This window comes from Hemicordylus capensis, chromosome 4, assembly GCF_027244095.1.
Source record: "Hemicordylus capensis ecotype Gifberg chromosome 4, rHemCap1.1.pri, whole genome shotgun sequence".
In the NCBI taxonomy this organism is placed as follows: Eukaryota; Metazoa; Chordata; class Lepidosauria; order Squamata; family Cordylidae; genus Hemicordylus; species Hemicordylus capensis.
Window position 1 is genome coordinate 5,788,474 of NC_069660.1, and position 22,145 is coordinate 5,810,618.

The 22,145-nt window shown below is 45.8% G+C and overlaps 1 protein-coding gene across 1 annotated transcript in view; it reads right to left on the minus strand.

The window, feature by feature from the left end:
- RAD21L1 (RAD21 cohesin complex component like 1) overlaps positions 1-14,044 on the minus strand; it is a 61,435-nt gene extending 47,391 nt beyond the window's left edge. Inside the window, exons 1-3 of the mRNA XM_053248872.1 lie at positions 12,348-14,044; positions 8,461-8,542; positions 6,957-7,132 (exon numbers count right to left, since the gene is read on the minus strand). Coding sequence (XP_053104847.1) covers positions 6,957-7,100 — 144 coding nt within the window. The 5' untranslated portion in view covers positions 7,101-7,132; positions 8,461-8,542; positions 12,348-14,044. The remainder of the gene's footprint in view (positions 1-6,956; positions 7,133-8,460; positions 8,543-12,347) is intronic.
- Between the last annotated feature and the right edge of the window lie 8,101 nt (positions 14,045-22,145).

The window sequence follows — 22,145 nt, forward strand, 5'->3', positions numbered from 1 at the left end:
ACAGCAACACACATCCAGTTTGTGCCACTGCTTCTCTTTGGTGTGCACTGGATTGGGGCAGAAGGATGGGAGGAAGATGTCCTGGGATTGGTGGAATGCTGAGGCCACCTTAGTTCACACAAATGGATCCGGAATGAGGCAGACAGAGTCCTTTTGGAAAATGCAAAAAGATTTGTGGACCAACAGTGCTCGCAATTCTGAGACACGCCTTGCAGATGTGATGGCAATTAGAAAAGCCAACTTAAATGACAAAATTCTTATAGGTATTTTTGCTATCAGCTCAAAAGGATGAAATTGCAATGACCTTAATACGATGTGCAAGTCCCATGTTGGAAATCTATGTACAGTAGGTGGAGACAGTAAAGTCGCTCCTCTCAAAAACTGCTTCAGATGAGGATACGTCTGCCAGTTTCTTTTGGAAATACCTGCGATGAGGCCTACTAATGAAGATGCTTGCCGCTTCAGGGTATTTGGTTTTAGGCCTCTCTCCAGCCCATCCTGTAAAAATTGCAACAGGTGTTGAGTGGTGTACCATTCATATCAGGAAAGTCCTCCATGTGTATTGTAAATTCTGTTTGGGGAAGGTCTGCGTGAAGCCAACGTAGTCTGAAGAACATTTTCTGAATAACTCTGCTGGCTCAAAACTCGCTGCTCAGTTTCCAAGCGGCAAGCCATAACCAACCCAGGTTGTGGTGCTGTACCGGTCCCTGTGTGAGTAGATCCAGAGACGCTGGGAGAAACCATGGCTCTTCGGTTGCTAGAAGTTCCAGGAACCACGGTCTCCTGGGCCAAAAAGGAGCCACCAGAATAATCCTCGCTCCTAGAAGACTTATTCTTCTTAGCATCCTGGCCAACAGTGGCATTGTTGGAAACACATACAGTAGTCCTTTTGCCATGGGCTCGACAGAGTGTCTACATCCTCTGCTCCCGTGCAGGGAAACAACACCATGAACCTTGGCAGTTTTGTGTTTCCTGGAGTTGCGAACAAGTCCATAATGGGCAGACCCATTAGTCTTGTAATCTGTTTGGAGACCTGTGAGCTTAACACCCATTCTCCTGGCATCAGGTCCTCCCGACTCAACCAGTCAGCCGGCTGGTTCTGATCCCCCTTCATGTGATGGGCTGTCAAGGAGCTGAGATTTGCTTATGCCCAGCTGATCAGAAGGACTGATTCCTGGTGAAGTGACATTGAGCGTGTTCCACCCTGTCGGTTCACGTGGGCTTTTGCTGTTTTATTGTCTGTTCTTACCAGTACATGTCTGTTCTGCAGAGTCTGATGGAATGCTACCAAAGCTAGCCTAATGGCTCTCAGTTCTAGCCAGTTTACACTGTGATCTCTCTCCTGTTGAGACTACATTCCCTGCACTGAAAAGTGCATGCAATGTGCACCCCAGCCCCTGTTGCTGGCATCCATGGTTAATATGATCCTTGGTGGATCCAGAAACTCTTTTCCTTGTAGAAGGTTTCGAGGGACCAGCCACCAATTGAGAGATTCGTGAGCTTGTGGTGGTAGGTGCAGTTCACTCTTTTCTTCTGTGCAATGGCCAGCTGGTGTGGTAGTAGGAACCACAGCAGAGTTCTTAGATGGAACCGCGCCCATGAGACCACTTCCAACGTTGCAACCATTAGCCCCAGTATTCTTGCCAAGGCTGTGAGTGGTACTGCTGGTGTTGCTAGAACCTGTCTGATTTCCAAAGTGATGATTCAGTACCGGTTCTAGGGTAGAAACAAATGATCCTTTTCCATGTCTATCACCAACCCAAGGTGTTGGAGTTTGTATGTTGGGGTCAATTGGCTCTTTTCCTGGTTGATCAAGAATTTGTGCTCTTCCAGGGCTAGCAGAGTCATCCCCAAGTTGCGCAGAGCCGCTTGTTTTGAGCATGACTGGAGAAGGAGATCATTCAGATATGCAAATATCTGGACTCCCTGTAAGTGTAGATGGGCCATGAGCGGTGCCAGCATCTTTGTGAACATGTGGGAGACAGATGAGAGTCCGAACGGGAGTGCTGTATATTGGTAATGACGACCCGTGTACTTGAACCTGAGTAGGTTCCGGCTGCCCTGATGAATGGGGCTATGGAGATATGCCTCCTTTAAATCTATGAAAGTCATAACACTGAGATGTTGGAGAGCTTCTGACACTGACCTCAGTGTCTCCATCCTGAAACGCTCTCGCTTGACCCATTTGTTCAGGTACTTTAGGTCCAAAACTGCTCACCTTGACCCGTCCTTTTTTGGGATGGTAAACAAGATAGAATAAACACCCCTTCCCTCCCGATGGACTGGGACTGGTTCCACCGCTCTTATATCTTCCAAGGGTCGAATTGCTTTCAGAAGATCTGTGTGTTTTATAAAAGAGCGAGAGCTGGGAGTTGGAAGGAACCTGTGGAGGGGAGGGGCGTCCAGTTCTATCTTGTACCAGTGTTGGATAACATTTAGGACCAATCTGTCCGTGGTGGAGGATTCCCAAGCATAAGAATGATGGGACACACACCCTCCAAGTCTGACCATCTCTGTCATTGCTGAGATTTGGACTGTTTATTTGGGAATAGCTGCTTGTAGTTGCTGGTGCTTCCGGAAGTGCCACGGTGATGGTTCCAGGATCCCCTTTGACTTCTGAAATCTCTTTCCAGGCCCCTGAAGGACCAGAATCCTCGAAAGGGCTGCAACTGCTGGAAGGACCTCTTAAAAACTGATCTTCCTGGTTTATGTGGTGCCGAAGGCATGGTCTTCCTTTTGTCCTTTGATTCCACCAGAACATGTTTGAAGGGAGTCTCCCCGAACAGTTTGGTGCTGTTGTATGTCACTGCTGTCAGGTTGTTCTTTGATGTAGCATGTACTTGCCAATTCTTCAGCCATAGATGTCTTCTTCCAACAACTGATGCTGCTAAGGCACGGTACGAAAATCTAATTGAGTCCAAGGTTACGTCAGCCACGAATGCTTGTGCCTTCTTTATTTTCACCAATTGTTGTCTCATCTTGATAGGATCAGAAAGAGGTTCATTAAGCAGATCATTCACCCATAAGAGGGATGCTCTTGCCACCATGGAAGCTGCTGCAGCCATGCACATGGCTAAGGAAGAATTATCGTGAACCCTTTTAAAGGCCAATTCTGCCTTTTGATACGCAGGGTCTCTCAAAGAGACTTCCCTATCTTTAGGGACCAACGATCCAGACACTAGTTGTGCTATGGGACCATCTGCAGTTGGAGATTTCAACAGATCTGTGGTCTCTTAAAGTGGCTAGCCACAGCCATTGGCTTTCTATTTGTGGCAGGCAGTAACCATTCTTGTTTAACCTCTTCAGAAAATACTTCTGGCATGGGTAAAAGCATGTCCCTAGGCTTTGATCTGGGGAAAAACAGGTGCCTTTTTCAGATGGTGTGGAATCCGAGTTCGCTTTAGCTTGCAATCCTATTGCATTAATAACCCTTGTCATAAGGGGATTAAAGTCATCTGACACAAACAAGCACTGAGAGACATTAGCAGGTTGAGTATCCCCCCCCCCCCGACCGTTTTCCCTCTTCCTTCTTAGTGATGGCATCAGTGTCCTGGTTGTCCTCACCAGGTCCACCTATTTCCTCCTCAGGATCAGTGTCACAATCATTGATCGGATTTGTCCCAAATCTTTGTTTCTTGGGTAGTAAGGGCCTAGGGTTAAGCACCTCAGGGTCCCCAGACTCTTGTTTAGATGCCTCAGAAGAGTGCAATGTCTTAGACTTAGTTTTAGAATTTTTAGATCCCTTTTGTTTCTTATGATGTTTCTTTTTGCTAGTTGCCTTTTTGGGACTAGCAGATTCAGAGGAAGAGGAGCTATCAGTAGCAGAATACTCCCTCCTCCTTCTCTTTGATCTTTTTACTCTTTTGTGGGGCCTGACCTGATGTATGGTACCAATGAAAGCATTTTTAAACCAGGCCTGCCACTCAGGTGGGACTACCTTAGGCAGGATAGGTGGGGTTGCTGAAGGACCTGACTGGGGATTACCCCCATCTACAGATGGACCCTCCCGGTCCCATTGCCCCTTGGTCCTTTTTCTTTTCCCAGGAGTCCCCCATTACCTCCCTTCTAGTAGTTGTGGTCTTCTTTGAGGAGTCTGTGGCCTCCAAGCTGTGCCGCTCCTTTCCCGCCAAAACGGGGCTCTGTTCGGCAATGCACGCCATTTTGTACTGTATAGGGGCCGTCATTTTCTCCATGTCTGCCCTTCCCGATGCTCCCAAAGCTCTTATTTCAGCAGAGGTAAGGGGTGGCTTCAGCAGTGGGAACTTTGCCCTGGCTTGTATGGTGAACATGGAGTTGTGCCCTGGGTTCTCTGAGCACTCTGGTTGCCCTGACGTCAGTGCCATTAGGAGGGTGCACCGGGCTGCTGAGCTACGAGTCTCATGGCTTGCTGCAGTCCCGGCAGCGTGCGGTACGGGCGGCTCCAAAATGGCTGTTGCTGATGCTGAAAACAGTGATAAGGGAGGTGGTGGAGCCCCAAAGGATCACATCTCCCCTGGGAAGCCTTTTCTCAATCTCTTTCCTTCTGGTACCAGGATTAACCTTTACCGTCCAGCGTGCTCCATGCACAAGAAAAAATAGCAAGAGAGGGAAACGGGGAAGGGGAAAGAGGAGAGACGATAGAAGGTGGTTGTTTTTTAAAGGTATATTTTTAGGTAGGAGATCACAGGAATAAAGTCTGAAAAGAGGATAAGGTTAGCGACAGGGGTGTAACTATAATAGGGCAAGGGGAGACAGTTGTCTGGGGGCCCACTGCCTTGGGCTCCCCCCCCCTGAGGCAAGTCACGTGACTGACTCCCCCAGCCACGCACCCGCCTGGGCTTCCTTCAGTTGTATTCATCCTCTGAAATTGATGTGAGTGTTAGGACCTGGAGCTACCAGAACAGCAGCTTCAGTGGGGCGGGGGGGGTGCATTATAAAATCTTGTCTCTGGGCCCACTCCAACCTTGCTATGCCCCTGGTTAACGAAAGAAGGTAATTTGATAGAAAAAAACAAGTAAGGAGAGATAGATTGAGATGCTGCCTGGAGCTACAAGGATAGAATCAGAACTGTCCTGCCTAGGAACTTGCGAGGGGTATAACCCATGGAGATATGCTTGGCCCCAGCAACAGAGAAAACATTGTTTAACAGTTGGGGGAATGGGAAAACATTTTAGGAGGGGAGTTCAGTAAAATTGTGGTGGTAGGGGCTCTGCACCCCCGGCCAGTTGGTTCATCTAGCTCAGTACTGTCTACACAGACCAGCAGCAACTCTCTAGGGTTTTCAGATAAGGGTCCTTCCCAATCCTATCTGGAGATGCCAAGAAGTAAAACCTGAGACTTTTTGCATGCAGAGCATGTGCTCTAACCTCCAATAGCCATTTATATTTTTGTGAGCTACTCTGGGGCCGGGGAAATGACTTGATTAGCAAGCCAGAGGTTGGCGGTTCGAATCCCTGCTGGTTTGTTTCCCAGACTATGGGAAACACCTATATTGTGCAGCAGCGATATAGGAAAGATGCCGAAAGTCATCATCTCATACTATGTGGGAGATGGCAATGGTAAACTATTTCTTGAGATGAACGACCTCAAAGTGGTAGTACATATGCTGGTAACCTCTAGGCTGGATTACTGCAGTGTGCTCTGTGTGGGGCTGCCTTTGTATGTAGTCCAGAAACTGCAGTTGGTTCAGAATGTGGCAGCCAGGTTGGTCCCTGGGTCATCGAGGAGAGATCATATTACTCCTGCGTTGAAGGAACTACACTGGCTGCCGATACGTTTCTGGGCAAAATACAAGGTGCTGATTATTACCTATAAAGCCCTAAACAGCTTAGGCCCTGGGTTTTTAAGAGAACGTCTTCTTCGCCATGAGCCCCACTGCTGTTAAGATCATCTAGTGAGGTTCATCTGCGGGTGCTGCCAACTCGTCTGGCAGCTACTCGGGAACGAGCCTTCTCCATTGCTGCCCCTGGACTTTGAAATGCGCTCCCTGTTAAAATAAGAGCCTCCCCATCTCTGGCAACTTTTTAAAAGTCACTGAAGACACACTTATTCACCCAGGTTTTTAATTAATTTATTATAGTTTTAGTATTGGGTTTTAAATGTTTTCAGTGTTTTAAATGGTTTTAATTGTTAATTGATTCGATGTTTTAAATGATTTTTATTGTAAACTGCCAAGAGACACAAGTTTTGGGCGGGGTGTGTGTCGTGTGTGTGTATATATATATATAATAAACCCCTCCTGTATTCTACCAAATAATACAGGGCTCTGCCATCGCCAGGAGTCAACACTGACTCGACAGCACACACTACTTTTACTCTGGAGCCTTGAGGGGCTCATGGGTGGTCATAAATGCGATAAAGAAATACTAGCTGACCCCTCACAGAGCATCTGTGTGGTGCTTTGGGGCCGGCTGTTTCCCCCTCCCTCTTCCTCCTGCCCCAGTCTCTCCTCTCTTCCCCTTCCTTCTGGCCCCGCGCTCTCCAGACCTCCTCCCCTCCCGTTCCTCCCCCCACCCAGAGTTGTGGTGGGCAGCCAAGAAGGCCGCTGCCGCTTTTATCTCCCCCTTGTTTTGTCCGCCGGCCGGCAGGCCACCGCCAGCACTTTCTTCCCCCTCTCCTCCTCAGTCCTCACTTTGTAACTCTCGCAGCGTGTCGCGAGAGTTCCACCGCCAAATCCTGGGCACGCATGTCCCAAGAGAATTAAATATTTAGATTCACTGCTGTATATAAACACACCTTTTGCTCATTTGCATATCAGATTGCATCTTTTAAAAAGATGCAAGCCAGTATAATTGTGGGGGGGGAAATCAAAATTTAGGTATATGATACCCTAGCATCCCATGCCTACACCTAAATCAAAAGAAATAATCCCATACTTGGTGCCATTTTGAGTAAAACCTTGTGGACATTTCTGTCCCCAAGACATTTTGAGTAAAACCTTGGGGACATTTTATGAGACATTTCTGTTAGATTAATACCTTTGGGGAGAGTATCTTTTCAACAGTAGTCTCCAAGTTGCATTCAAATATGTGAGCTTTTGTAAGTTTCTTATCCCAGTGAGCAGCCAACCATATTTTGGCCAATGGCCCACGCTTGTTCATAAGCAGCTGCATGTAGAACATTTTGCCAATATTGTGTTCTTCAACTTCATAAGCTAAAGAAAGAGAAAGAACACTACAAAGTAATGCATGTTTTAAATGTTGAATGTGTCATTTTAGTATAATTTCCAAAGCTTTTAAGCAAAGTCACCAATCTTGATTTACAGTATGTAATCTGGAGGGAAGGGTGGCTGCTTTGGTTAGATTTCTAGATCCTGTGTATAGTATTTGCAAGTTGCTTATACAAATAGATTTATTGTTTATAGATGCTAGGGAACTTTGCATAAAAATATCCCTAATTAGATACTTGCAATATCACCTGTACATATTATCCATTCATTTGAATGTACAACTTGTGTATTGAAATCCCTACACAAAACTACATCATTAGTAAAAAATTAATAACATGGATGATCTGAAACAACCATTTTCTAAACTTCTCCTGCTTTTAACACACAACGCCACCACTTTAGACAGCCTCTAGAACATGAATCAATGAATGGCATACCATTCTCCAAGGCTGTAATCCTAAAACATCCTGATTTTAAAGTAAACCTTATTTTATTCATTCATTCATTCATTCATTCAATTTCTATACCACCCTTCCAAAAATGGCTCAGGGCAGTTTACACAGAAAAATAACAAATAAATAAGATAAATAAGATGGCTCCCTGTCCCCAAAGGGCTCACAATCTAAAAAGAAACATAAGATAGACACCAGCGACAGTCACTGGAGGTACTGTGCTGGGGGTGGATAGGGACAGTTACTCTCCCCCTGCTAAATAAAGAGAATCACCGCCGTAAAAGGTGCCTCTTTGCCAAGTTAGCAGGGTTATTAAAATCAATAAGATTTTATTGGCAAGTAAACATGGTTAGCCTCATTGTGCAAAGACTGATTTTTTTAGGAACCACGAAAAATTGACTTAGAAAAATAAAAACAAGAGAAAGAAGATACAACACATTTGTTTTGAAAAGTACTAGTTCACCAGAAATGTTTGTGCTGTTGCAGAAGGGAAGACCAGATAGGGCCAGGATGGAAGCAGGTAGAAGAGCTACCCAAAAGCAAAGGTAAGTTAAAACAAAAACAGAAATGTGAAACAAATTGGGCAAGGTAGAGAAGAGAGGGAGAAACATGAACTCAGATTCTCAAAATGTGTATTTAAAATTCTAAGTGATTCAAATCTGGATTGTAGGATTTAAATGGAATCAATTTTCAGTTTTTAGAAGTATTTGATGAGTGGGGTGAAAACTGTTCTACTGAAACTCAATACTTTAAATATATAAACTATTATAATAAAGCTTTAAGTTGATTTTAAATGTGAAAAATTCTATCTCATTTATAGAATGAAGGACAGAGCTAAACAAAATGTAACTTTTATCATACCTTATTTGGATGTTTCTTCTGTTGTCCACAGCCAGTGTCAAGAATGTCAATAGCCCAAGTATGACAAGCTCTTTGTTTCACCCTGTCAAAAATATGGAAAAGAGATGATCAAGCCAAAAGGACTCAGAAAGACTGCATACTTTGGGGGTGGGGGGTGGGGAAACAGACAAAAAAACCACGGGACAATACATGAATAGGCCACAAAAATTAAGGACAAGTAATCCAATCCTCAGGGGAGAAATGCTTTTGGATTCCAGCATTTGGGAAAGGTGACTAATTATATCTTATTATTATTTAAAAGATACAAAACATCATAAAATGGGTTTGTTATAGTCTTCAATCCACATCCAATCAACAGATCATTCTTTTGAGCATTAACAAGAGATTGGGGGCAGAGAGGAATCTGGGCCAGATGATATTTTTTCATTAGCACCATCATTTTCAAGATGAGAAGACTAAAGAGCTACAGCTGGATTGAAGTGAAAAGCAATCTTTTTAGTTACTTTAGTTGACACAAAGACTCATCTTCCCTTTGAATTTCATCATCTCCAGAGCTTTCCTGGTGTTAAATGTCTGAAAAACTGCTTTGCAATGTTGTTTATATTAAGGAGAGAGGGAAAGAATAATAAACACTGTTGGTATGTAACTGGTTAGTAGCATGGACTGTTAAGGTGGCTTTCCAGAGGGAAACTGAGCAAATGTTTTGCCATGTAAACATTTTATCATGGGAGAAGATGTGCAGAGAGAAGGATGGATTTTTAATACACTGTATATGGGAACTTCAAGGAATAGTGAATGCACTTTGAAATGTCACATAACTTTTTATAATAATTATTTACAGCCCTAAGGATCAGGTAGTTAATCTTTCTTCTATCCTCACAATATTCCCATGTCATTATTTGTTTATTTAAATATCCAGATAAAAAAATGTTATGATCAGGATTTGAAATTAGAAGGCACTAAGCCAAGCTCTTTTAATCACAACTCATAAAACAGGACACTGGACTTACCTATGGAGATTCTTGAAAACCCAAAAGAGGACAACATCCTGCAAATGGTAACTTTCCCCAACCCCAACCACCTCAGGAGGCAGAGCTCATTAAGATTTCACCTGTTTCAGCTGAGAGGAGTAACTTTCCCACACCCAGTTCCAAAACATACAGTACTTCAATTGTGGAAAATCTTCAGTAATCAAGTTTCAAATTACACACATACACACACAGATGTCCACTGGACCATAAAATAATAACTATACTAGAGAAGTTAGATGAACATAGGAAAGAAGGTGATTGTGCTCTGTTTAAGTTCTATTCTGACTTCTAGGAAAGCTACCACTTTACTCAGCAAAAATGGACAGAAGGGCAATTCAGAAGTTCAGCTCAGTGCTTTCCTCAAAAACTATTTAACATGGGGGTACGGAGAGAAAGGGCAAGATCCTAGATTCCCAAGCACGAATGGGATAGCCAAATTGAATTTGTCCAAAGCCTTAAGTTTGTGGATGCTGAGTCTATCAATGGCTGCCAGCCTTGATGACTATAGGCTACATCCAGGCTCAGAGGCAGCATGCCTCTGAGTACCCCCTGAAGAGCAGTGACAGGAGAGAGGGCATGCCTTTCTTTACCTCTTCTCTGTGGGTTTCCTAGAGGTATCTAGTGGGCCATTGTGTGGAAAACAAAATGCTGGACTAGATGGGCCTTGAGCCTAATTCAACAAGGCTGTTTTTAAAAGCTTGCAGTGAGAAAGCAGTTTAAGCATTCTTGCAAAATTTTAAAGCACTGCAAGAAGCCTGCTAACCCAGGGGAGGCAGGGAAGAAAAGTAGTGTTATCAGATTAGCAATTTAGAATCCTTGAACAAAGTCTCAAGGATGGGGAAGAAAGAAGAAACTCAAGCTTAGACAAACTCAGAGACAAAGAAGGCTTTTCTTCCACACCTGATATCTTTTGCAGCCACTTTAGAGGAAACAGAAACAAATACCACCCCTGGGCGCTTTCCAGACTAGTTCATCAGCAGCAAAATGCCTCCGTTCGGGCAAGTCACATTTGAAATGTAAACAGCAGGGGGAGCAGTCTTGCAGCAACTAACAACCTGGGGAAAAAACAACTTTTTCATGCCGGATATACGATGTCCTAGCTCTATATCGCAGTGATTAAATTCGAAACAAGGCATTGGAAATGTGAATGGTACCCTGCTGTCCATGTAGGGACTGTAGTGTCATGATGAAGGAAGTGTGGAAGCACACTTCCGAGATATGTCCTGACCCCGTTGTAGGGTCTAGTCTGGAAAGCATCCTGGCTGGGTAACAGGCAAAGCTGAGAAAACCTACCCTGTCTCCAGATATCCAATAACACCCCCTCACCTGCTTTTATTGCCTTATTCTACTGTATGCAAAGACTTAACCACACCTTCCTGCCTCGTGAGGGAGGAGTAATTCATCACAGGATGTCTTCCTCCTTTGAGTGAGGAGGGAGTTTTCCAGATTATGCGCTCAACAGCGGCAAAATGCTCTGGTTTGGGCAAATCACATTAAAAACATAAAAAGCGAAGCACCCAGCAGGGGGAGCAGTCTCGCGAAAACTCACGAACGGAAAATACAGCAACCTTTTTACGCCGGATATACAGTGTTATTTCAATAAATCACAGCAATTAAATCCAAAACAAGGCATCAGAAATGTGAATGGCATCTTGCTGACAGAGTAGGGACTGTGGTGTCACAATACAGGAAGTGCGGAATCACACTTCGCAGATACGGGACCCCGTTGCGGGGTCTAATCTGGAAAGCGCCAAGAAGTTTTCCTCCATGAGTGCTAGACTCTAAAGTGAGAAGGGCGCCTCCTAGAGTCTGTACTTCCAACAGTGGCTCAACAAGCATTAATTCAGTGGGACTCGACTTTCTCCCCCAATAAATGTGCATAGGGACAAAGGAAGCTGCCATATACCGAGTCAGACCATTGGTCCATCTAGATCAGTATTGTCTACACAGACTGGCAGCGGCTTCTCCAAGGCTGCAGGCAGGAATCTCTCAAGGAATCTTGGATATGCCAGAGACTCAGGGAGGCAACTTGTAACCTTCTGCATGCAAGCATGCAGATGCTCTTCCCAGGGAGGCTCCATCCCCTAAGGGGAATATCTTGCAGTGCTCACTCATGTAGTCTCGCATTCATATGCAACCAGGGCAGACCCTGCTTAGCATAGTGGTCAAGTCATGCTTGCTACCACAAAACCAGCTCTCCTCCCATTCTTGTTCCTTATTCATTATGCCATGTCAGAAAACAAAAATCTCCCAAAATAGCTTCAGTCAGAGTTGGCAACCCTAGGTAATAATTGGGAGAGCTGCTGTGTGTGTTTGGCATTAGTCTTCAACTGGTAGGCCATCCAGTGGGGGAATCAGCATCATTCTTCAGGGAGACTACTGAAAGGAGTCCTGGAGAGTTTAGTGGGTTGATATTGTGAAAAATGTTGGCTTTTTTCCTTTTCTTTTTTGTAAGAACAGCTTCAGTCACAGCTGGCAAGCTTAATTGCAACCTGGCATAAAGTTTGTACTATCACTTTTTCCTACTCAAGACATCTTAAGAGGAGAGAATGTGAGGGTGGGGGAGGAGAATACAATAGACTAGGGCTGCAATCATATGCACGCTTACCTGGGAGTAAACCTCACTGAACATAGTAAGACTTACTTCTGAATAAATATGCACAGGATGGTGCTGTCACAGTACAAACTACAGAGGCCCACCATCATCTGAGGTATGGCTCGGGGCAGGAGAGGGGGCCCTGCAGCACCTATATTGTGGAACACCCTCCCCAGAGAGGTTCACATCATCATCATCATCATCATCATCATCATCATCATTACCACTCTTCAATGAAAAAAGTTCTGAAAGTGGTTTACACAGAAAGAGAATATGAAGATGGTTCTTCTTCACATCCATCTCACGTCCAGCATCACGACCTGGCTTTTGAGAAAAGCCCTTAGGCTCACTGAGTGTAGTCTTCTGTTGGTGTTTATGTTATTACATTTTTGCTGTTTTTGTTTTTAGTTTGTCTTATCAATTGTCTCGGATCTTGTTTCTGTAAGCTGTGCTCTGTGTGTGTATAAGGGAAAGGCAGGATAGCAATGTTATTGAGAGAGAGAAATAATGTTTGTTATGTTATGTTATGTTATGTTATGTTATGTTATATCAACTGCAGAGTTTAAAGGTGGGACTCCTGGGGCGTAGGTTATATACAGCGGGCGTATTATTATTATTATTATTATTATTATTATTATTATTATTTTCTAAGTTCTCAGAGCCGCTTGTGTAGAAAAAGGAATAGTGAATGATGTGAAATTAATGTTAATATAATGTTACTAATTAATGTTAATATAGCTTGAGGGGGGAGAAGTCTGCAGGAAAGCTGAGGTGTTTTCTGTGGAGAAAGGCTTCCCTGTGATCTGGGTCGGGGACAGAGCGCTTTTGGGTCAGGAAAATAAGGCGGACCAAGAGGAGAATAAGCATTCTTCCATTAGCGCTATATACTATTATGAATGTGTAAACCACTCAGAGGACCTCAGTCAGAATGGTGTACAAATCTTAATTTTATTTTCTAAAAATAAATTTTATTATTTCTTGTTTACACAGTCAGACAGGTGTTATTGACTGGTTTGTTTTATCCAGACATTGAGTCCTTCCCAAGGACCTGGGATGGCTGAATTTTATTGTCAATGTTGTTGCTGTTATAGATATCGTCGCAGAATATAGGCTGTTCCCAGTAAAGCTGCTTTTTGTAATTGGCTGATGGTGATTTCTGTGGCCCCTCTGGTGTTGAGGTGCTCTTCAAGGTGTTTTGGAATTGCACCTTGGGAGCCAATTACTACCGGGGTTATTTTGGTCTTTTTCTGCCACAGCCTTTCAATTTCAATTTGTAGATCTTTGTATTTGGTGATTTTTTTCTATTTCTTTTTCTTCTATTCTGCTATCCCCTGGTATTACTATGTTGATTATTTTGACTTGTTTTTCTTTCTTCTCGACTACAGTTATAGCTGGTGTATTGTGTGGCAGATGTTTGTCTGTTTGTAGTCAGAAGTCCCATAATATTTTTACATCTTCATTTTCTTCAACTTTTTCAATTTTATGGTCCTACCAATTTTTGGCTATAGCTAGCTTGTATTTTTTGCAGATGTTCCAGTGTATCATCCCTGCTACCTTGTCATGCCTTTGTTTGTAGTCAGTCTGTGCGATCTTTTTACAACAGCTGATTAGGTGGTCCACGGTTTCATCTGCTTCTTTACAAAGGCGGCACTTGCTGTTTGTGGTGGATTTTTCGACTTTTGCTCTTATTGCATTTGTTCTTAGTGCCTGTTCTTGTGCAGCCAGTATTAAACCCTCTGTTTCTTTCTTCAAGTTGCCGTTCTTAAGCCACTGCCAGGTCTTGGCAATTATTATTATTATTATTATTATTATTATTATTATTATTATTATTATTATTATTATTATTATTATTATTCTATTTACACACAGTATACCAGATGTTATTGAATGATTATTATTATTATGCTATTTACACACAGTGCACCAGATGTTATTGACTGGATTTGGTACTTTAATTATTGGGCCCTTTCCATTATTTATTTATTACTACTATTACTATTATTATTGTGGGACTTGTAATGTATACTTTCAAGTTCAATAACACATAGACAGGGCTCGCAGCGACGTCTCCTCAGACTGTCTTCCCGCCCAGCGAAAGCGTTCCTAAGGACTGCGCATGCGTGCTTCAGAGACGCTCCGGCCGCTGCCTTGGTGGTGCTCGGGGGCGGGGAAGGGTAAGCGTGAGATGCGTCTAGAGTGACGTTGGGTGTTGCGTCTAGAGTGATGCAAAAATTGCTGATGAAATTGAAATGTCGCCACTGACCAGGTTGGAGAAAAGCTGACACATTTTTAACACGATCGGAGCACGACCGGAGTTAGATCAGAAATTCGTGTCTTTTGTCCGGCTTTCTTTAGAGGGCGGTGGGTGGGAGAGACATTGCAGCTCATCCTATTACTGCTACTCTACCATCCTGCCTTTCCTCACTGACTGGTATGGGCTGAGGCGCGATACATACATAAAATGGCTTTCTATATTTAAGCCGGAAGAAGAAAGAGTCTTGCACTCTGGCATTTTTCTCTCTTTATATGGAAAGCCGCTGGACTCCGGCGCGAGCGGCTCCCGGAGTAGCGCATGCGCAGTTTGGGGGATCGTTTTGTAGTGGGTGGTCTCTGCTGGGCTCTGCTGGCAGGATTTTGCGAGAACAGAAATACCGACGCAGTCTTGTGCAAGCTAACTCGAAAAGAAGTGGGTTTAATGGGGCCTCCCCCCGCCTCAGCAAGCGGTATGTATGTATGTATGTAGAAAGAAAGAAAGAAAGAAAAAGCGTGCGTTGGATTGCATCTTGAATGCCCGGTTTATCAACGCATCGCGTTGTTATTTGTTATGGGATGGCTAACAAATACAGTTTGTTATTAGATTAATCTGAGGAATGATGACAAGCCTAAGGTCACCCACTGAGTGTCAAGGCTGGCTGAGGATTTGAATTCAGCTCTCTCCAGTCCAAGCTCATCCTTCTAACCATTGCACCACCGGCTCTCTTATCTTTTCCTACACTGCCTCCTGATTCCTTCTCCACAAGCCCTTGCCTCTAATAGTTGTAGGCCTTTAAGCACCACCACCGTGTCCCTTGGAAGTCCTGAACTGCCTGCTGCACATTTTACATCCTCTGTGCAGGCACCATAGTACCTTTTGTGTTCTGTACAGCCCTTGGCTGTATATAGCTTTTTAAATCAGTTGTGCATTGCCATATGAATTCCCTGGCTGCTCACTGGTTCTGTAGACTGGCCTAAGCCTTCTGAGGTCCAGGCACGGAATTCTTTGTACATTTTGCAATACATGTCTCCTGAGGACCCTAAAAAACCCCTCATCATATGTAGACACCAGGTGGTGCTGTCCTTGCAGGGAATGCAAATCTAACTGTTGGCGAATTAGCATACCATGCTGCTGGAAAATGCAGAGCATGGCACAAGTGTTGCTTCTCATGGATTGCCAGAAGCTGGCTGCTGTGGCCAGGGTGCTTTCCAGACTAGCTGCTCATCAGCAAAATGCCTCCGTTCGGGCAAGTTGCATTTAGAATGTAAACCGCAGAGGGAGCAGCAGTCTCACAGCAACTAACAACCCGAAAAAAGAGCAACTTTCCCACACTAGATGTACGACATCCTAGCTCTATATCACAGCGATTAAATTTGCAACAAGGCATTGGCAATGTGGACGGCACCCTGCTCTCTACATAGGGACTGCAGTGTCACAACACAGGAAGGGTGGAAGCACACTTCCAAGATACGTCCTGACCCCGTTGTAGGTCTAGTCTGGAAAGCGCCCAGGATTGCATTTGCCTAACTTTGGTTAGTGTGCCAGCTGTACCCCTTCCTAGACGCATCAGACTTGGCTATGGGGACATGTTCCTTGGAGACATCGCAGTTGGATTGCTGCAGTGCGCTTTACGTGGTGCTGCTTGCAGTTTGGAAACTGAGACTGGTTGAGGATGCTGCTGCCAGACTGCTGACCTGTGTCAGGTATTGGAATCCCATTCCTGCAACAGCCATGTTGGCTGCCGGACTGTTTCGGAGCCCAATTCAAAGCTATGGTCTTGAGCTTTAAAGCCCTAAAGAGACTTGCGTTTGGGGCAGTATTGAGTGATTAAGTGCCGTCAAGTCGGTGTTGACTCTTAGCAACCACAGAGATGGATTCTCGCCAGGATGATCTGTCTGCAACTTGGCCTTTAAAGTCTCTCAGTGGTGCATTCATTGCTGTTGTAATCGAGTCCATCCACCTGGCTGCTGGTCATCCTCCTCTTCTCTTTCCTTCAACTTTCCCCAGCTTGATGGACTTCTCAAGGGAGCTGGGTCTTCGCATCATGGGTCCAAAGTATGATAGTTTGAGCCTGGTCATTTGTGCCTCGAGTGAAAATTCTGGATTGATTTGTTCTATGATCCATTTCTTTGTTTTCCTGGCTGCCCATGGTCTCCTCAAAGGTCTTCTCCAGCACCAAAGTTCAAGAGCATCAATGCTTTTTCTATCATGCTTCTTCAAAGTCCAGCTTTCACATCCAGAGAGTGTCATGGGAAAAACCATTGTCTGCACGATTCTAATCTTTGTAGGTGTAGACATGTCACAGCATCTAAATATCCTTTCCAAGGCCTTCATTGCAACCCTACCAAGTGCTGGTCTGTGGCGTATTTCTTGACTGCTGGATCCTTTACTGTTGATGGTTTATCCCAAAAGGCAGAAGCTATCCTCCTCTTCAGTGTCTTCATTGTCAATTGGGCAGTATACAGATATGTTAAATAAAATAAAAAATAAAATAAACCTCCTGGGCTATTTGAAGGACCAACTTCTCTTGCCTATATACTAAGATGATGATAGTGGTGGTGGTGGTGATGAAAGTAACTACTTTGTTGGTCTCCCTATAACAAGTTGCTCTCTGAGTGACTCACAGTAAAACAGCAATAGAATAAAATATACAATTAAAACATACAACAAAATATTGCAATAAAATACAATAAAATTCATGCTCAGCTGAAATGTGGGAAAGCAAAGCGAGGCCTTCTGGAACTTCTTTCCCAGGGAGGCCTATCTAGGAAATATCTTCTGGCCTGCTGCTGCTGTGTCTCAACATGTCTGTATCAACAGCCTTTCAATCCTGTGTGACATCTGATGCTTTATTCCTGCAGTTTTATTTGTTGGTTTCTACTCTCTCCTGTTTTTATTGCTGGCTGGTCTTGTGGTAGCAAGCAGGACTTGTCCCCTTAGCTAAGCAGGGTCTGCCCTGGTTGCATATGAATGGGAGACTAGCAGTGTGAGCGCTGTAAGATATTCCCCTCAGGGAATGGAGCCACTCCGGGAAGAGCATCTAGGTTCCATGTTCCCTCCCTGGCAGCATCTCCAAGAGAGGGCTGGGAGAGACTCCTGCCTGCAACCTTGGAGAAGCCACTGCCAGTCTGTGAAGACAATACTGAGCTAGATAGACCAATGGTCTGACTGAGTATATGGCAGCTTCCTATGTTCCTATGTTCACTATCTCTTCCTCTTCCTCTTCTTTCTGTTGCCCCCTATTTTTATGATTGTTGTTGGCTTTTCTTCTGACTGTAAGCTGCCTTGGACATTATTTTAATAACAGAGTTAATAACATATTTATGTCCATGATAAATAAATTTCAAAAATTATAAATAATGATGATATCTTGCAAATTGTGACAGCAATTGAGAAGAGTGCAAAGGTGAATTTGTAGAAAGAGCAGGCCCCTCCTCTCCTCCCTGCCACCCACCCACCTCTTCAACCTCCGTTTTGAAAATTGGGAAAAGTGGGGAATTTCAAACGCAATGTGGGGTGGGGCATGTTGGGAGGGTTGATGCAGAGGTGTTGAGTTTGAGGTGGGAAAGCCACGTTTGTGTTTCTCTCCTGTCCCGCCCTATTGCTACCTCTCTTGGGCTATTGGGAAGGTGAAATGGGCGAATCCTCTGCCTGGTGGCACCTTAAAGTCCTTGGAGAACTAAGTGTGGGGACTTGCTGCCATTGCTTCAGTGATCTGAAGTTTTATGCTCCTTCCAGCTGGAAGACACCGAGACCAAACATCGAGGGAAAAGCAATTCCTAGCCATTCCCAGAGCGGTGTGTGTATGCGCAGAAACTCTGCTGGTTATCCCTAGGAGCCCTCGGAACCATGTGCTGCGCTAAGAAGCTTTTTCTCGGTGTGACAGAGAAACTTGGCAGGCTTCCGAAAAAAACACAGGCCTGTTTATTTGCTTTCAGAGCCTGCAGCGTGAACAGATTCCCATGGGAGTGGATGGAAGATTTCCAGAAGCTGCCTATTTGTGAAGAAAGGGCAATCACCAAGCAGTAAACCTTTGCGGGAGTTTTTTTATTGGCCTCTGCCTGCCTGGGATGCTTTCCAGCAAATCTGGATGCAGGGTATCACCTGATGATTCAGCCAGTTCTGATCCAGGTTCCTGGTGAGGCCCCGGAGGGCAGATTTGTAGCCCAGGGTGACTCTGACTCTGTGCTCGGCAGTTGTGAGGACAGCTTTTCACAGCCGCTAAGGTGCAATGACAGGGCGATCGCTGCCTGCACGACACACATTCTTTTTTTCCTGCCCCAGCATAAGGTATAGTGATGTGGCCTCAAGCTCCATCAAGGAGGTTAGACCAGGGGGTTCTCAAAACATGGGTCCCCAGATGTTGTTGGACTACAACTCCCATCACGCCCTGCTACAATGGCCTGGCAGAGGATGATGGGAGTTGTGGCGTTAACATCATCTGGGGATCCACATTTCAGAATCCCTGGGTTTAGAGACAATGGGGGGTCAGAGGGCTGGTTTGTCTGTGTGGCTATTAGCCCGGGTGGCTAAACTGAGCCGTTGTGTGAGCACGGGCCGGTACCTCTGAACACCAATTGCTCTGGGCAGACAGCAGGGAAGGGCTACTCTCTTTGTGGCCCGCTTCTGAGCTTTCCAGAGGCATCAGCTTGGCCACTGTGGGAAGCGGGATGCTAGACCCTACGGACCTCTTCTGATCCAGGAGGGCTCTTCTGGGGCTCTTCTTCTTGTGGTCACTGGCCCCGGAGATCTTGCTGCTTGTGCACTGCCTCGTAGCCAATCCAGTGCTTACAGTGCCGTGCCAATAGCCCCTCATCCCAAGGAGCCGGGTGTGTGTGTGTGTGTGTGTGTGTGTGTGTGTGTGTGTGTGTGTCAAATGAGGTGCAGTTGCCTCTGGTTCCCAGCTGCTTGATTGTCCCTGGTTCTACCCCCACCCCACCCCACCCCACCCCACCCCGTGTTGATGAGAGCCATGCTGCCTGCAGGCTGGCCGTTCATAAGGTAGAGCTGTGCAGCTCAGCCTGCACAGCTCTACCTGATGAATGGCCAGCCTGCAGGCAGCGCATCTCTCGTTAACACAGTGTGTGTGTGTGTGTGTGTGTGTGTGTGTGTGTGTGTGTAATGGGGGAAACAGGCACCACCAGGCTGCTGAGAACCAGAGGCATCCACCCCTTGTTTGGTGCCCTCTTGGCTGGTGTCAGGCGATCGACCCCTTGGAGTTGTGGTGCCTGTGAAAGCTGGGAGTGGAGTGGCCGTTAATCTGGGGTAAAAGGCGGTGATCTTGTGCGTGCCGCAGATGTTTCTGGGGCTCTGCTAATGCTGCCTAATGGAAGGTCCCCGGCTGAGAGTCAGATTTGGAAGACGGATTATATTTGCAGACATGATTGAGGTCAGAGGAGCCTAGTGGAGCGGAAAGAAAAGCGCTTCAAAGGAGCCACCGAAGGGGAGGTGAAAGGCAGGCAGGTGCGGGGGGGGGGCAGTCTTTGTTTCCCCCCTAGAAAGTGTCCACTTACACAGGCTTTGGCAGCAGGCTCCTGCAAAGTCCCCCTCTGGCAGCTGGGGGCGCTCTAGTCCCCCCACCCGCCTCTCTGCTTGGCAGTCAGAGGTGCAAGGCCAGAACGATGCCTTCCTGCCAGATCGTTGGATTATGTCTCCTGGCAAAGCAAACTCCCCTTGCAACAAGCCAAAACTAAACAGGAAACGTCCTGGGAAGTGGTTACAGCTGAGTGGCAGGGGAGGGCATAAGCCCTGCTATTCTTAAAGTGCCAGAAGTAGTTACATAGGAAGCGGCCATAGACTGAGTCAGACCCTTGGTCCATCCAGCTTAGTCTTGTCTTCACAGACTGGCAGCGGCTTCTCCAAGGTTGCAGGCAGGAACCTCTCTCACTCAGCCCTGTCTTGGAGATGCTGCCAGGGAGGGAACTTGGAACCTTCTGCTCTTCCCAGAGCGGCTCCATCCCTTAAGAGTAATATATCTTCCAGTGCTCAGACATCAAGTCTCCCATTCAGATGCAGCCAGGGTGGCCCCTGCTTAGCTAAGGGGACAAGTCCTGCTCGCTGCCACAAGACCAACTCTTCTCTCCTAGCAGAAAGAAGGCTCAGTGGGTATATTAGTGGGCAAATGACAACTAAGAACATAAGAACAACCTTGCTGGATCAGGCCCAAGGAGGCCCATCCTGTGCAGCAGCCTGTTCCCCACAGTGGCCCACCAGATGCCTCTGAGAAGCCCACCGGCAAGAGGTGAGGGCATGCCTTCTCTCCTGCCGCTGCTCCCCTGCAACTGGCATTCAGAGGCATCTTGCTTCCGAGGCTGGAGGGGGCTTATAGCCCCCAGGGGTGGATTGAGTCACCACACACCCCTGCAACCACAGCAACCATACTGAGGTGTTTGATCAGGGCTTCCCTACAGGGGGCACTAGGACCCCGAGAGAGAGAGAGAGAGAGAGAGAGAGAGAGAGAGAGAGAGAGAGAGAGAGAGGTGCTTGAAGGGCTCCCCGGGGATATTCAGAGCCTCCTCAAGCTGCTGCTGCTGCATTATGTGGTCCCCAGGGATCCCCGTCTGAGGATCGCCTGCTTGCAGGGGCGTAGCAAGGCTGGAGTGGGCCCAGAGACAAGATTTTAAAATGCCCCCCCCCCCCCCCCGCCCCCCGCACTGAAGCTCAGCTCATGAAGTAAAGACATCTTAAATGAGGCTGAATAGTGGTAACAAAAAGCATGGTAAAATTTATATTTTTATTTATATCCTATGTGCCACAATAGAACATCATCCTAAATTATTTTTTTAAAGGTTTTGTAAATTGTGGACGATGCAAGTCATTGAATGGTCCTAGAGAAAGACCTGCTGTTCTGGTAGCTCCAGGTCTTAACACCCATATCCGTTTTGGAGGATGAATACAACTGAAGGAAGCCCGGGTGGGTGCGCAGCTGGGGGAGTCAGTCATGTGACATGCCTCTGGGCCCCGCCCCCCAAGGCAGTGGGCCCCCAGACAATTGTCTCCCCTGGCCCTATTATAGTTACTGCTTGGAGCGGATGTGCCCGCTGTAGAAGGGGAAGGAAGGAGGAGAGGGAGGACTGTTTTGCTGACTGACTGGATATATTAGTGATTTGCTCAGTATATTTGCACAGTCTCTGGGTGGTTTGCAACAAACATAGAATAAATTAAAACATTAAAGCAGTTTAAAACCACAGTTCTAGTTTAAAAAAAGGTTGGGTGAATAAATGTGCCTTAAGAGTCTTTTTAAAAATCATCAGAGACGGGGAGGCTCTTCTTTCAGCCGGGCAATGTGCTGAGCCTCGGCTTACTCCTCTCCTCCTCCTGACTGGCGGTCTTCAGAAAATCGGCTGCTCTCAGGTCTGTAGACGCAAGGAGGCTGAAGAAGCCATGGGTTCAAACGGTTGTTGAGTCATTGCCTGCAGCACCAGAGTCAAATCCCACTGTTGTTGTGGGTGCCGAACCGACGTGAAAATCAGCACTAACTAAGTACTCACATTGAACCTAATGAGACAAGTAAATTTGTCCCATTAATTTCAGCCTGGCTGTTTGTGAGTTACTTGACATGCTTGTGAGCCAGTGATTGTAGTAGTCTGTCTCGTAACTGTAACATTTAATTTTTGCATACATTTAATTTTCGCAGTGACCTCACAGACCGATTAGCTAGCTCCTCGCTCCACCCCTAACTGCCATGCACGAGATCGTGCTCTCTTTATCCCTGGCAGTTGGGGCGTGTCTCTTTCAGTTTCTGGTGGACCGTCAGTTGTTTCTCTAGACGTCCCTTACTACAACGCTGTCCTGCTCTTATGTC